This window comes from Erithacus rubecula, assembly GCF_903797595.1.
Source record: "Erithacus rubecula genome assembly, chromosome: 8".
NCBI lineage: Eukaryota > Metazoa > Chordata > Aves > Passeriformes > Muscicapidae > Erithacus > Erithacus rubecula.
Window position 1 is genome coordinate 33,650,352 of NC_136659.1, and position 17,167 is coordinate 33,667,518.

Here is a 17,167-nt window from a genome sequence, read left to right on the forward strand (position 1 = left end):
TGCTCCCTCACCTTGAACTGCCCTGGCTCAGTCAGTGTTTCAGAAACCCATCTCTCTTCACATAATATTTTAACCACTTTAGTGCAAGTTGCCCCCATCCAAAAACAGGCTACTGGAAAAGACAGCACCCATCAGGCTCACAGAGCCTCTAACCTCTGCCTGCACCCCTGGACTTTGCCAATCAGCTTTTTAACCCAAACCATGGTGCCTCCCTAGGGCATTAGTAGTTACATCTAAATTGCCTTCAAAACCGAGCCGGAGGAAAAATAAAAAAAAAATAAAAAAAATCAGCAAGATTCATGCATTTTTCCAGGATAGACCCCTGAATGGTACAATACCCTTTATCTCTGCCGAATTATAGTCTGCTGGCTCTGCTCAGGATCAGCTGCATCTCGTCTCTAATCCAGCAGAGATGAGACCAAGAGGGGCAGGGGGGAACGGGCGGCTTCGGTGACAGTCAGGCTCTTACAACTCCCAGCTCCACTTGATGAGTTGCAGGTATTACTCAACTGATTAGTATCTAAGAGAAATAAATATCTAGGTGAAGAGCAGCTGGCCTTAGCTCAGAGTTAGATAAGAAAGAAATGGCAAGAAGGGGAAAACTGGCAGGAGCAATAATTTCATTTTTACTGAGTACTGCTCGTTCAAGGGTGCACGTGTTCTTGCATCCAAGCTGCTTTATGAACTAGAGCTGGCAAAATTAGCCAGATATAGTGCAGGTTTCAGTCCCCAGGGCAGATTGAACTTTTTATTCCTGCACTCGATGCATGTATCAAAATTTCTCCTTACTTCCATTGAAAGGCTCCCACAATAACAATATTGTGGGATATGAACACAGGGAAGCTCCTGGCTTCTTCACCACCATCAGGACATCACAAACACCTTACAGATAATCTGCCCTGTACTCTGCACACCCAGCCCAGCCCTGCCCTGCCCTTGGGTCCCAGATCCAGCCCCATGGGCACCATCTGCTCTCCACAGCCCCTGGGAGCAGCTGCACCCAGGCAGGTCAACTGCACAGAGTCTGTTCCAGAGGGTGAAGACACCTGCCTGGAAAACCTCCAGCTGTGCAGATCTGCTTTTGTAACAAGTCCTCCTGATTTTAAGAAAGGTTCCCTTTTTTATCTTGATTTATCTTTCCTGAAAACAGAAAAAAACAATATTGCTTTTTCAAGCTGGTAGATCATACCTAAAATAAAATAAAAAAATAAAATAAAAAAAAAAAATCCATATCTGCACAACAAGAGACAGTAGACAAAGGTTTAATCCCTTCTGTGGAGCTCGAACTTTTCCTAAGGAATTGCACAACCCTTCACACTACAGCAGTGGGCACAGCAGAAAACAGAAAGCTCTATACTAGTGCTACCTTCCTTCCAAACTGTGACCTGCCAGTAATTTTCCTTCCCTAAAATTTCCCTCCTGTCATGACAGATAAAGTGGCAGGGTCTACCATCCCTAATCGCTGGCCCCAGCTCCTGCTGAATTCCAATACCATGCACAGTTTAGTTATGGACTTTAGGCTGCAATTCATAGCCAAACCATGCAGGAGATTTAATTCAATAGTGGCTGGGGTCACAGGAAGAGGGTGCCAAGAGTAGCAGACCCTGTAGTAAGATATCCTGAGAAAGACAGTCACTGGAGGCAGAGAATGTACTGGATGGCTTTGTGGGAGCTTACAGGAACCACAGGAGGACAATAATCAGAGCCCTCCAGGAAAGTTAATGCTTTAGAGAAGAAAACAGTGAAGGCTGGCAGCCTGGAGGGATGGTTTGAGATGGGTGTTCTTAGATTTCAACCTCCCCACCTGCAAACAAACAAAAAAAAAAAAAAAGGCTGGAATTGGCTCATGCTGGAAAAAAAGGAGGTAAATTGCATTAAATGACACCGAAACCCCTTGCCCCAAATTTATTAGCTCTTACTAGAACTTAATAAAAAAAGAAACAGCTTCATAAAAAGTTGCATGATATTTCTATGATATTTATGTGCTGGGGGATGCTAAACAAACCAAGTCCAATTGATACAGGTGACTCTTTGGAAGAGCAAAAAATTCTGTTCGTGGAAAATCAAGGATGAAAACATAATCCAGTGAAGTGCCCTTCAATACCTTTTTCACAGTGATTTGCCTGGCTGCTGGGCTGAAGGGTGTTTCTGCACAAAAGCAGATCATTGGGGTGGTTCAGGAATGAAACTGCCATTGCTTGCAGGTACTTGCAGTGTGTGCTCATTGCTTTGCAAGGAAAGGTTTTCAATGGAGCTTTTTAAGCATTTACTGCAATGTCGGAAGTCATTTATTTTATACCACGACACAGACCCTGCATTAAAACTATCACTGCCAGGAGTCCCAGCGAATGTAACTATTTTTATGGACCAAATGTTGTGGGTCAATGTTTTAACACAGGCTTGTTGTACAGTATATTGCTCAGTAAAGTGTCCCTCCACTGCAGGCGTTTAATAGTCTGTCTGTTGTGGAGCCCATTACCACAACTCTGCTCTCTTTCTCGGGTTTATTAAAGCCCAGAGAGTCAGAGATGCCCGTGGGTGGCACAGGGCTCAGAGACTTTTCTAAAGTGACCTGCAAATCCTCCAGGTTTAAGGTAAAGGGTCCCAGCCCATGATCTTCCCCTGCAATAGCACAGAAGCCTCTCTCAGGGCAAAATAGCAAAAAACTTCCACTATTGATTTTTTTTTTTTTTTTTCACCCTAACATAACGCTGTGACCACTGTCCTAAATTTCCCTGGCAAGCAGTCCAAAACAAAACAAAATAAAGGTTTTTCCCCCATGCCTGTTGAAGCCTCCCAGCTCAGCGTTGGGATGATGCTTCAGGAAGGGTCCTGTCCTCATCCTCATCCTCCCAGCCAGACGGTCATTTTTGGCGAGCTGCCAGAGGAGGGTGCTCTGTTGTTAGATGAAGACCCTCCAAATTGCAGAGGCAGAGAACAGAGGAACAGGAATCCTCTCTACCTTACATCTCCCTTCAGCAAAGAGACACTCTGGTGCCTGCATTTTTTTTTTTATTCCTTTCCTCCCCCTCCTTTTTTGTCTCATTCTGTCACTCTCTGGTTCTTTTACAATAGCAACAACAATGATCTTGTCTAAATGATTTCACAGGCTATTATTCAGGCACTCAACTTTTAACATTTCAATTTTGTCATTTTGTTGCTACACAAAAGGTGCACTTCTCCAGTATAATGTTCTGAGAATTATGTCAATGAGCAGTAATGGCTTTTAACATTAACTTGATCATTAACAACTACATTATCTGTGGCATAATCAGCACCTCAGTCTATTGTGTCATATTACTGTACAGATTTTGGAAATGAAGGCCCAGTCTAAGCAAAAGTTCCCTGCATTAAGCTGTGATTTTTCTTGTAACTGAAATGCTTTTAAAACACTTAATAATTTTTTGTGAATACTTTAAAATTGGGTTTATGTCAGCTTGTTTTACCTCTGGAAATGGGGGGTAATTTTTTAAAATTTAAGAGCTTCTAGCTTGGGATTTGAAGTAGGTCAACTAGGAAAGTTTGTCTAAACCAGCATAAGCTGCAGACTAATTCCAGAAAGAGTTATCTGCTTTGAAAGTTGCTCATATCCAAAGCCTGCTCCATTTTTGCATCAGTTTAACTCAATCTGTTCCATAGATTTACCAACAGAAGAGCTCTGCAGATGTTAATGCTTTTATATTGCTGGACAGAGTTGCCAATTTTAATTTGTCCTTGCCAAAGAGTCAAGAGTAACTGGAGAATTTCTGGTTCATTTTTCATATTTTCTAAATTAAATTGCCCTATGATTCACCTCCACACATCCTTGTTTGTAACAAATTCTACAACCCACAGTCTTTTATTCATAAATTCATGTTCTTGGGCTCAACCTTTCCTGGGAGAGAAGGATCAGCATCCCCATTTCTTCTTACCTAAGGACTAGTGGTTTAACTGTTGGGAAAGCCTTTATCACTTGAGATGGAATAAATCTATTGATTTTAATTGAGCTATGCTGATTTGCTGCAACCAAGCACCTGCCCAACTCCCTGCCCTTCTCCAGAATCCCCCATTAGGATCTCAGATGGTTCTGATCTTTCATAAATTAGGATGTGGCATGGCAACCCCCCACACCTGACACTTATATCCCCCCTCCTTCAGACAGAAAAATAGCAAAGCCGTGGGTAGGGAAGCAACCATAAAGGGTCAGAGGCAAGGCAGGGACCAATCCAGAACCCAAAGTTTGCTCTCCTGGCTCTCACATGAGCACTTTATCCCCGGGACTGTGTCTGTCCATGTGTTAAAGATGATGTGCCACAGTCATGGTCATTATGAGCTCTGCTGCTCACACATCTCACCAGCCTTTATGGCCCTACTGGTCAGTGCTGCACCATCCAGGAGCTACACCAGTGCTCTGGTGTTTGGGGATCTTTCCATGCTATCCAGGTTTACCAAAAGCAAATAAAAGGGAAGATAAATAGGAAAAAGGTCCTGAAACTTGATGGAAGTCTCTAAAGCCCCATGGAGTCACACACCAAGGGATACTTTTTTAGGATGAGCACATGTTCTCATATGGAAAAGGACCTCCTGAAATGAGAACAATCATGCTGAAGGCACCCAGAGTGGGCAGAGAGTGGCTCAGTGCCACCATGAAGCAAAAAAAGCCCAAAGCATCTTCACTCTGCTGTGATGGCAGAGGAGCCTTTCTCTGCCATTTTCCACTTGACATGTCCTGATACAGCCTGAGTGCACTGAACAATGGAACATCAGGTCACAGCCACTCCCAAAGATGGGGAATCCTGCAGCTTTGGAGAGGATGGGTGGTTTGTGGCTGCAGAGTACCAGTCTAATGCAGCCAGGAGCTGAACAGCAATGAAAATAATCATTTAGCTCTATATGTAAATAATTTCACTCTAGTAACAGTTACAATCGTAACAATAATGAAAACAATCACAGAGACTCAGAGAAGCATTAGAAAGATGCCACATTTAATTTACAGAGTTAGTTAAGCTAAGTCTTACATGAAAGAAATATTTTTAATATAGTAATTAGATATTTGTTGGGAAATTCTTGCCTTATTCTTCAACCCATTTTGCACTGTGGCTATTTTTAGATGCTACTGTGGTTCCTAGTGTTCATAACACCTCTGGCTATGGGCTCAGAAATGTGCTTGGGCTGCTTCAGTGCTACAGAACCAGCAGCAATGCTACTGCTCACCAGAGGGAGAGAGGGATATGGACACACTGCTGCATCCCCAGGGAGCAACAGGGAATTCAGGACTTGGGCAGGAAAAGTCTTCTTTAGAAACTGAAACTTCTGGGCATCTAGTGAGCGTGATCCAAGCAGAGCTTGTGTTTTAGGACAATTTAAAGGAAAAACTGAAACAAGATAGAATCTTTCTGGGAAATTTACAAACAGTCATAAGTAGGCATGAGGTCAGCTTTGAAAAGACAGAGGGCTGTAGGTGTCTGGACACTTTTCAGCTTTTCACAGTGGTGCCACTGGGCTGTGGTTATACATCTCCACTCAGGAAAAGGCTCAGGTAGATTAACATCTAAGGCCATGCTTCAGAACACATGCCTGAGGTATTTCACCCTTAAAAGTGCATTCACTCCAGAAATAAAAGCTTTGTTTTGCACACTCACAATGCCACATCTTTGTTGATAATGGAATTACTGAAACAAAAAATTATCACAAATCACAGGACTGTCAAATACCCCAGGACTAGAAAATCACAACCTGACAAGCAGAAGATGCCCATTTGGAGGTTTGAAATAACATTAATTCATTTTTCAAATCATACAACACAAACTATTTACAACTTATCCACAGGAAAACCCAATACAAAGCCTGCAAAATGCACCACCCTACCTTATTCACTGCTTCAACTAATTTTAGTCCAGGGACTATCTCAAGAAATGAGAAGGAAAACCTAAGAGGTTTCACACAAGCTGTTTATGTTTAAAGACAGAAGTTTAAGCTTGAATGCAACATAATTATGATGTCATTGAACACAGCAAAAGCTGCAGGGACACACTGTGTTTTCATCACAGCACTACTACTGCAGGCACATTTGAAACACCACAGCATCTTCAGACTATAATTATAACTGTTGTTGTTTCTGTAGTTTCAAAGATAATAGAACTTGTTCATAACATTTACACAATGCCAATGTGCTGCATGCAAAACACAGACTCAGTGTCACAGGCAAAATATTCCCACCAAGATACCTGCAGATCAGCAGGTTATGATTTAATGTCATTGTGAGCAGGAAATAAAAATGCAACACTGGAGATGCAACACCCAAATCCTTCCACCTAATCAGATAAACCAAGTTAGACTTGCCTGGTCAGCTGGAGGACAGATTCAGCTCTTGAGAAACAGCCAATTCCAAGGCCATCATGGCTTGCACAGTCTCATCAGCATTCCCCAATGGAGAGACATCACGAAAGATGGAAAAAAATTCCAATAGCAAAGACAACTGGCAATGGAGGGGGAAGAAAATGAAACAATTTGCCAGTGCTCATGCTCCCCATGCTCCCCATCCTCCTCCCAGCCCATCTGAGGTGTTAGAGGTGTGGTGCCTCCTCACCCCACCACAGGGAGCTCACAGCTGTGCCTCCCCCCAGGTGTTGCAGATGGGGTTTCCAGGAGGTCCTTCCAGTCAGGAATCACCTACAGCTGTTGCATAGAAAATGAGAGAGTGGATCTCACACAGTTAATGGATAAGTTCACTCATCTTCACCACCTTGCTGTTCAGCTTCACCCACAGAGGTGCAAAGAGAGGCAGATGTGGCATTTGGCAAGCTGTCAAGGCACATCTTTCTTTCTAAAAATAAGGTGCACTTCCCTGGCTGCTCTCAGCCCAGTCCTTCTGTCTGTAACAGCTCTGCTGTCAGCACTGAGAATGCCCTCTTCAAACACAGGCAAGGAGGAACTGGGTGATATAGGGGAAAAACACAGTTTTCTCCAAGAGCAACCCAAAATGGAGAGCTCTCACTCTTTTGTTGAGAGCTGCCTTCAATCCTTGCAGACAATTCCTCATGGATGTATTCTTTCTCCAGACACCAGACAGGCCAAATTCACCTCCCTGGACTTACCAGCCATGGGTGCAGCCACCCTGACACACAGAGGGTCTCATGCTGCACCCATAATGGCACAGGGTCCAGATTGCCAGCACCCTGCCATCAATCACAGCACAACACATAAACTTTCAGTTTCACCAGCAGTGTCATTTTTATTGTTTCATCCATCACACTGCACTCCTCACTCTGCAGGCAGCCTCTCCCTCTAAGTATTTCTTGGAGTTGTGGAGCCTGAGGACAGAATTGAAGCTTTGGAAGTATCATAAAGGTTATTCCCATTGACACCCACCACAATCTTATTGTCTCTCTAGCTAAATAGTAAGGGTCACTTGGAAAGTTAATGGTGATGCAGCTACCAAGAGTCTTGTGATGCCTGCACTTCCTGTGAGAAAAACACTCAAAGTGAATCTGAAATCAAAGTGGACAAAGCTAAAGTTGTGCTTATGAATGCCCCACCCAGTCATGGCAGTGTTGTCTCCTTTGATTTCAAATTCACTTTGAAACTCACCAAATAGGAGGCTCAGCTCAACCTTGGAAGCAGAAGATGCAAAGTGGGAACGCCACCCGTTTGCTTCTCACGTGGCTGCTGCTAACAGGTGGAGGATGCTTAACAAAAACCATAATAAGCCCCTAATGCCAATTCCAAAAGGGAATTGCCTTCCCACATTATCCTTTGGTGCTTGTGCTTGCCGGCATGGTGTACAGGGCTTTTTATTATTCCAGAAACCACCCAGCACAAACGGAGCAGCTCATTCCAGCTGAACCGGGACTTTCTGCATGAGATTTTGGAAAGTAGTTTCCTTCTTGGAGCTGAGATGGGATTTTTCTGGCTTAAGCAAAGTGGGAAATTGTCCTTAACTTCCACTCCTAGCATATTTTCACTCAGTAATTTGCAAGCAAAACAGTCCAGAAAATGCTTGGTCAGAGCAACAAGTTTTTATAGCCACTTTATTTGAAAGAGCAGAATATTTTTGGTAATGTAGTTGGAATGACAGCTCCCTAATTTTTCAATGCAACATTTGCTGCTTTTGCACACATTTATACCTTTGGATCCAGAGATGAATTTGAGTAGCAACTGCACCATGAGTGATTTGAATCCAAACCAGGAGGCACAAGCAACCTTTTCTCTCCAGAGTATGGGGGACCCAATAGACCACTGGAACGATAAGAGGACATTTTTCATGGGAAATGAAGCTCCCAGAGCAAGCCAATCCTGCCTTCACAGTGCTGCTTCTTTCCTGATGACACTTAGCTGGGAGCTGGGAAGGGCAAAGCTGGCAGACTGGAAGATTGCCTAATGTGCTGTGACTGACATGTAATCGAATATTCAACCACTGGTCCTCATGTCGGTGGTAAAGTGAATATGACACCCTTCAGCTTAGTTGTGATTACGCCTCGTTCCTCTGCAAACAGTTTCGTAAAGGTGCAGCCTGGCTCCTCGATGGGTGGATGTGTGAGATGGGAGAGCAGTCAGGAGGTCACCTGCTGCTGGGAATGTGCTGAGGACTGGCCAGGGACTGACCTTTAAATGCCAAGTGTGTCCCCGCCGCGCCCCACACTGAGGTGGGACAGCCACAACCTTCTCTGTCACAGCCACCCCCGTGCTCAGTGACCTGGACGAGCCACCTGTTCCACATCAGAGGGGTCTTTATCTCTCAGAACCTTTTTGGGTCTGTGAGTGCCAAGGAAAAAAAAAAAAAAGAAAGAAAAAAAGAAAAAAAAAGACAGGCACGCACACATTAAAATAAAAGAACAACATTTGGGAGAGAGAAACCCCAAGGGAAGGAACTCAGATGTTCGGGTCAGGCCTTAGAAAAGGTATCAATTCTTGTTTCCACTTAGCACAGCCTGCTGCCTGCTCTTTGTCTCTGCCCTCTTCCCAGTACAGAAAGCCTTTCCCTTTTAAATGACATCTGAGCGCTGACATGCTGGAGGCACCCATCCTGCATCATCTCTGGCAGATGGTGCAGCTGGCCACGATTTTCGGGATTGCTTAAATAAAACCACAGTGCCATATCAAGAAATGTAGAGAAAACGCTCAACAGTGCTTAAGATGTTTAAACATCACAAACTGTCTAAGACTTCAGCTCGCTGTACTGCGCATTTTTGGTGATGCAACTGTTCTTATTGATGGCAACAGTGAAATCTCCATCATGACTCACTTCATTTTCTTTCTGGGAGGCAGAGGCAAATCCTATGATATTCCTGCTCTGACCCAATATTAGATTCTTTCCCCTTGCTATGTTAGGAGAAAGTTTGGACAGGTGTAACAACACAAGTCAAACGCTTCAGGTTTTTTGGAGAAGGGAGCTCTGCTGCCAGCACCAGACCTGGGATGCCTGATCCCATCAGACAAGAAGCTGACCCACTCCCACAGTTCACAAAGAAGAATCACCTCTGCATGGCTTTCACAGACATTCAAGCAGTTTTAGTGCAAGCAGCAATGCTCAAGCCAACATAAATGCTGGTTTTTCCTTTTTCCCCATGGTTTTGCTTGCCTTGAGCTAATTAGTCTGATGGCCATTTCCCTGTCCCCTGGAGATACCACGTTTAGTGGTATATGTATTTTGGGAAAAAAACCTTTTAAGTGAAAATTGTCATTGTTGTATCCAGGAGTCATGTAGTTCTTTTTAGCTCTACAATAAGTTTTCAGCTTTTCTGCTAGTGATTAAAAAGGTGGGATACTGCAAAATAGCAATGTTAGGAAATTTTTAGTCATAACTAAATGAAATCTGGTGGTGTGAAAGTGAAAAAAGGGATTTAATTCCAACTTACCAGGGCTCCTTTGAAAGTTTAAACCCTTGTAGATCCCAAAAATACATGAGATAACCTTGCAGCATTTGTGAAGTTACCACAAGATAGCCATTACCTGTAGGGGTCAAAGGAGACTTCTCCCATCTGCACTGCAGTAAAGCTGCTGAATCCAATAATATCTGGGAATCTGTCTAAAATTTTCTGCTTTCCCCAACAGGAGAGGCACTTGGGATGCCACTAACATTCCTGAAACAAATGAAGGGGCCTTGGTTTCTTTCTCCAAACCCTGCTCGGTGTTATCTTGCCTCAGGAAAGAGTGCCTGTCACAGCAAAGCAGAGCAGCTTGCAAAGATATTCAGAAAGCTCAACATGAAGCCAATCTCTGAGAAGCTGAGATGAATTCCTGTATAGTTGCAGGCAGGTATTTATTTACTGTGCATATTGACTGTCAAACCCCGAGACATTTCAGAGCACCCGGGGGCATCATCCTCACATTGTCTTCCCTCAGAGTCCCCAAACTCATTGGGGAAGCAGCAGGGAAAGGGCAGGGAGAGCTCGTCTGACATCTCTCCAGGAGGGCAGAGCCGTGGGCAGGGGCAGCTGGCCGCCCACCACGGGGACCAGCCCACGGCTCTGCGCAGGCAGGCACCTCCAGACACAGATGTTGGCTTTTATTGCTCAGGTCTCCTGTATCACTGGGCCACCTGTACAGCACACTCAACATACAGCAGCTATTCTGTCGCTGTTTGTGCTGAAATAATCTTGGCAGGAAGCGGCAGTTAAACCCGGGCATAATTTTTTATGCTGTGTGTAATGCAAAAATCACCTCTTTGGATAAGTAACATTCCCTCATTGCCTTCTTGGTGGAATATAGTATTTCTTGTCCCATCAGAAACTGGCCAGAATTGGTATTTAATATCTCAATGTCTCCATTCCAGGCCCAGATTGCAATTCCTGCAAAAAAAAAAAGGAAGAGAATTTTTACAAACTCTGGATTTTAGATGTGGGATACTGTTGGCCCATTCTCAAATGCCAAGATGGTGAAAGGCAGCCCCATCACAGAGTTAGGTTTGAATGGAGGCCTCAGATTCAAACACAGATCCAGGATTTGGATGTGGTTTTTGGATTTAATCCCATTCCCAGCCATATTCATTTGATGTAGCAGAACAGGCTATCACACTGGTTGAAAAAACACTTGGAGAATCTACTGCCTTTTTTTCCAAGTGAATTTCAAATTTTCTTTGCACAAACTTAGAAAGAGGTGGCATAACTGAATATTACAAGAACATCATTTGCTGCTGCTGCTGTTGAAGACATACAGTAGTTTTTTTTTCCCTCTGTTTGCTTTAAAAATTAGGTTGCTAATGATAATGTTCCTCTCATAGATGATCTTGTACTTTTTAATGGTACCCATAGTTTTCCTCCACATAAATGACTAAATCCTCACAGAAATCTCTGTCTTGATTAGCACTCCTGCTAGTAAAATTTCACATACTAAATCAGTACCAGCTGTAGCAAGAAAGAATGAAAAAGGCAAGTGTAAATGTTCCATATGCCCTACCAAATTGGCATCTGTGTCAGTAACCCTGTGTTTTTTCAAACAATTGTATACATACATTCTCAGAAGTGTTTTGCTCACAGGATTCTGCAAGCAAAATTTCCTCTGTTGGTACATCACTGAAATGTCACATCTAAAAAAACCCCAGCAAGGAGTTTTGCTGCTTCTCCTCCCTAGACCCAACCCCGGGCGCGCAATTCAACGAGTTACCTCGAGTTTGCCGCGCCTTTGTTTTGACGCCTGCTCCCCATACCCTGACCCCGGGACACTCCTGCAGAGCTGCTGCACATTTAGCACTCAGTTATTAGCAGCAGCACAGAAAGCCAGAGCTGCTACGGCGCTGTCATTATTTCCAAGCTGAACTCAGGACTGAGGACTCGAGTTCCAGCTCGGCTGCTGGGGAATGCTGCTCCGACGAGCCAACAGCTCGACTTTCGTGTGACTCATGAGGGATGATGATGCAGGAGGGACCACGTCCCAGGGACAGCCCTGACCCAGAATGGGCAGTGACTCAGCTTCATCCTGCAAAATCATGGTTTGGGTGCAGGGTAGGTGATAGCTGCAGTCTCATGGACCAGCCTGATAGTTGTAAACTGGCTGAGCACCACCTGCTCCACCACCCTGCTGTGCAGCAGAAGAAAGCCTGGAATGCAACACGTTAAATATCAGCACAATACAACCTAAAAGTAACCAACTACATCCTCAGCAAAAAATCTTTCAAGTCAATTTACGCCTATTCTGCCACTGGAATTCAATCAGCATGGCAGAATGGACTTCCAAAGTTAAACAAACTCTGGCTGATGCTCCAAATGGGTAGCAAATGCTGCAGCCTCCCGTGGAAAGGAGATCTGGAGCCAGACTACCCGCTGGTGTAAACCAACCTCACTTCACTGGACTTGGGTGGGGCTGTGCTGATCAACACCAGCTGACTGCCTGACCCACTGCAAACCCCAAAGCCACCCATCGTCTTTCCCTGATGTGGGATGATACAAAGCAAACAGGAAAAGTTAAGAAGTAGTTAAGGGGATTAATAGGACGTTTCTGAGAGTAACAAAATATTGTTCGCATTTCCAACAGTCAGGAAGACCCTCCTTCCTCCCACTCTTGGCCATGACAAAGTGGTGACACTTGTTCTGATTTTTTTCCAGTGCAATGTGGAGTGTATATTTGCACATCATGTCATGCCTGTCCATGGTAATCAGAAGCCATTATTTCCAAACGCTCAAAATTCCCTCCTGGATTCTGGTATGCCAAGTTTTACTTCACAGTGATTTCTTTTCTTCTTTTTTTCTTCTTTTTTTTCTTCTTTTTTTTTTTTTTTTTTTTTTTCATGGTTGATTTATAATTGCTGCAAACAGAAGTTTATAATGGAAATGCTGACAAAACCATAACTATAGTGTCACGTTAACACTACCACTGCTGCATCTTTGTCAAACTTTCCTTTAACCCGATGAGCCAAGACTTGGCTCAAGTAGCAACAAAAGCCCAGAATGCACAGGACATAGGATACAGAGTGGAGAAGTGGAGACAAAACTCCTGGAATAAAATCCTTGCCTCAGTGAAATCAAAGGGATTTTATCCTTGGTGTCTAGTCTCACTTCTGCCAGGCACTTGCTGCACAATTTGGACAAATTTATCCTCTGCAAAATGGACAGGAAAATATGTTCTGCACTGACCTTACGAGTGTAGCATGATTAGCAAATCATGCTATTAAAGTAACCAGGGGAAAGCTCAGGATAAATATAAATATTTGCAAAAAAAAAAAAAAAAAGGCAAATATTATTCTAGGAATCCTCTATGCATGGAAGGTGGTGGGATCTTTTACTGCTCTGCATGTATTTACACAGAGACATCAATATAACATTTCCCTGCAACACCCTCATTATTTGGGTCTTCTCTCATGTTTGTGATTTTCAATTTTATTCCTGGCTTAGGTCTCATTCCTGACATTTTTATGTAGGTTTTGTATGCAATAATATACATACATTAGATGGTGTTGAAACCATCAACCCAAATTACTATTTTTAGCACAGTGCAGAGGATGGGACGGAGACATGAGTGACAATTAAAGAGAATATATTCAGAGCTGTCATCAGCAAATATTTTTTTCTCTTGCCAGGAATCCTGAGTGCGTAGAAGGGCCTCCTAGGCAAAGTTTTTAAGGCAGAACATTCGGGTCATTCAAAAAAACCCCAAACAAACCCACAAGTAAATGACATCACCAGGAGGCTGGGCTGCTCTAAGGTTCCCAATCGCCGACTTTGTGAGAAAACTCTTATTTGCTCCCTCAAACTGCTGATCTGCCTCTTTGCTTCTGTACTACCCCTGCACAGTGCCTGCAGATGTATATAATTTACAGAGCTTTCCTCATCAAGGGGATTAGGCAGCCCTCTTTCAATATGTATAAGAAGTACAAACACACACTTACCCACTATGTTTTACGCCTGCCTGCAACAAACAGCTGAACAGATTGTGATGAAATTCAGACATTGACAATCTGACAAAAAACTTCTTTTTTCCCTTAAAATCTGGCTTCCAGAAGTTTTGCAAATCTAAATATTTTATTTGAATACCGCAAGGGGCCCAATCTTATGGAAAGCCTACGAAGCAAACATGGAGATACGTGTAGTTAAGGAGGGGGGAAAAAATAGCGCAGACACATACACAAAACACATCTATTGGGTGCAACTTGCCAATTTTCACAATGACTCGGGTGCGTTTTCTCTGCCTGGCTCCTGAGACTGTAACTAGACTCCTCTAATAAGCACTTTTTGCCCACCAGTGTGTCAACGGTGCTTTAACAGTAGTTTCAGTGTCAAATTGCCCTTTCCTCAGCAGGGATTGTTAAGCCTTTCTGTATTATACTTCCAAGACTCTCACGAGCTGGAGTTGGGAGATATAATATTTTCTTTGAAGTTTGCATTTCACAACACACTGGGATGCAAACAAGCTCCAGTTTCTTAGTAGTCAAACAATTCTGGCACACAGGGACTAGGACTAAATATTGTACCAAATTTTCTAATTATGTCTTTGTGATATTTGCTCCACGATGTTAGGTGAAAGCAGATCCTAATCAATATAAACTCCCTTGTCTAAACAGGACATCTGGGCTTTGAAATATTCTGTTTGTTGTCTAGAAATTACCCTGTAGCAAGCCACTGTAACAATATAATATCTTAGTCATGGAAAACTTTGGAGTATTTCTGATAAACTTATCATAAACAGATGAGTGCTTTCTCTCTTTCAGTATTAAGGTGATGTAAAAAGTGAAGATAAAAGTCAGCTGTATGCATAAAATCATAGAGACTTTTGCCAACAAAATGCTGTGTTTACAAGTTTAAAAGATCCAAAGTCTGAAAAGGCAAAAAATTAGGATTCTTAAAGTAACACTAACTCAGCCACATGGCACATCCTGGCAAGCACATTTAGCAAAATAAACATTAGCATATTCATATACACATTTCTAGAGCAACGTATTTTTAATGTGGCCAAACTAATTCAACAATGGGAATCTCAACTTTTCTCATTTTAAGGCCAGATTCTCAGCTGGCAGAGACATATTATTTCAACAAACCGACATCACCGACAGCAGCGAGGCAGCAGAGCCGCCTCCTTCCGAGCAGGCAAGTGCCAGAGTCTGATGCACTTACAATGACAAGTCTCTCTTTCTGACTTCATTATCAATATTCACACAACAAGACAGACAGATGTGACTAAGAATCAGCTCCTCGTACAGAATCCTGAGCCTTCCACTACAAAAAGCATTCACGAGCGTCGCTTTTGTATTTTGTCACGTAAGAGAGTCAGGAGGAAGCCAGCCCCCCTGGCAGAAGGATTTCACAGCACAAGACAGGGGCACTTGCAACTCTTTGGCCCTGAATTTTGGATGATGCTGATTTTTCACTGGTTCTCTCGGCTTTATCTGACAATTCCTTGATTTGTTCCTCCGACAGCAACAAACTGTGCTGGAGGGGAGCATCTCCAGCTCATCACAGACATGTCAGAGCAGGATCCATCCCCACATCCAAGCCTTCCCACAGAGAAAGTTCTCCGTGCCCAGCACATTCTCTATGGATAACGAGGCAGCTCCAGGCTCCCAGAGCAGCTGCCTTTGCAAAGCTGGCTTATCCCATCACCCCCCAATTGCCCTTGGTGGAGAGGATCTCTGGATGGCTCTGGGCCAACTGCACCAGCCCTTCTGCCATCCCAACCTCCCAGCACATCCATCACACCAGGGCTGCACAGCCTGGGATAAGGGGATCTAAAAATGACACAAAGCCCCCTTTGCCCCACCTTAATATGACCTATGCTAAATCCAGCTTGGCTGGGGCTCAGGATCAAGGCCCTTAGACACTCTTAACTTAATGCTCCAGGTAGGAATAGAGCTCCCCCCCATCAGCCCCTGTTTATTTTTATTTTTCAAGTGCTCAAGGTCCTGGTCAGGACTACAGCCCTGCTGAGTGACACACTCTACACATATGGAAAAACCTCAAAAATTCTCAGTTTAAAGAAAGGTTACATGAAAAGAAGGGCAGCAAGAGGCAATTGCATGCAAGTTGTTTGTATATAGTATGTGCACATAGTTTGTTGCTTAATTTTTTTTTTTTTTTTGCCAAGGATCTTGAACCTCACCCAGCTGGACTTGGAGGCATCCGGAATGAGTTGGTTAATTGCTAACAGCCTTCATAGAGATATACAGGGAATTAATCCTCAGATCACCTCTTTACCCCTTTGCAAGTCACCCAAAAAAACCTCAAAACAACAAAACCAGTGAAAAGCTTAGCTGTCCGTACTATTTGCAACAGTAAATGTTGCCATTTCAGTGTTAGATATGGAAGGGAAAAAAAAATAAAACTGGAAAGCACTTCACACCTTTGAGCTCTGTAGCCTGTTAACAAACTGGAGAGATATTGGCAAAGAGGTTCAAAAGTTAGTAGGGGCGACAGACAGAAGAACAGACAGTGCAATTGCTTCATTTCCATAAGTGCTCATGCCAAAAAAATCAGATCTGATTAATAATTAAAAAACAAACAAACAAAAAATCCCATTATTTTGAGAATCAAGAAAAAGTCTGACTGCGAAGTTCAGAAAGGCTTGGACATATAAAAACAAAAGGTTATAGGGTAAATCCTGACTTTGAGGGGTTTTTTTAAGCCTTTGCACATGAGTCGGATGGCTCCCACCCCACAGGGACACCCACCCTCCCCTGGGACCCTCAGCCAGGAGCACCCAGGGTGGGAATGGCCACCCCAGAGCCCTGGGCCAATTTCCCAGAGACACCCCCAAGCTCTGAAGATCCAAAGATCTCCTGAATAATCCTATTCAGGGACAAGAATTATAACCATGAAGGGCAAAAATGGAGGGAAATGAGATCTTTCCTCAGGCCCCTGGCAGACATGGAGAGGACAATGGGGAAATAAGAGCTAGCACAAAAGTTTCCTCGAGTACATCCTCAGCCACTGTGGTTTCAGATGAGAATTTCCAGAGGCAGGAACTAAAAGAACATTATGATTTTCTTTGGGGGATTAATCATTTAGCTACTTGTTACCTTTTGTTAGAGGCATGACACCCCATAACCTTGCTGCACAAGGTACCAGATGTCCATTTAAATGTCAGTTTTGGACGAAAAATGTTTGTTTTCCCCTTTGAGTCCACAAGTTGTTTTATTTCTGCTAAAACCCCATGAATTTTAAGGCAAGCAGACACCAAAATGTGCTACAAATGACTCAGATGGGTGCCGAGTTCTGTGGGTGAAAATAAATAAATAAAGGCAGTCCTTCCTCCTGCTTGCATT

The 17,167-nt window shown here is 43.4% G+C and overlaps 1 protein-coding gene across 11 annotated transcripts in view; it reads right to left on the reverse strand.

Annotated features, from left to right (window-relative positions):
- The window catches only part of GTDC1 (glycosyltransferase like domain containing 1), a 281,241-nt gene that overhangs the window by 85,206 nt on the left and 178,868 nt on the right, over positions 1–17,167 (reverse strand). For 2 of the 11 annotated variants that reach the window (XM_079311033.1, XM_079311042.1), the window contains one exon: positions 8,647–10,769. The exons of the other annotated variants lie outside the window; for them this stretch is intronic. Coding sequence is in view for 1 of the 2 variants with exons in the window: in XM_079311042.1 (XP_079167168.1) it covers positions 10,728–10,769 (42 nt within the window). In the remaining variant the exon portion in view is untranslated. Of the gene's footprint in view, positions 1–8,646; positions 10,770–17,167 lie in introns of those variants that run through there. 11 annotated transcript variants of the gene reach the window in all.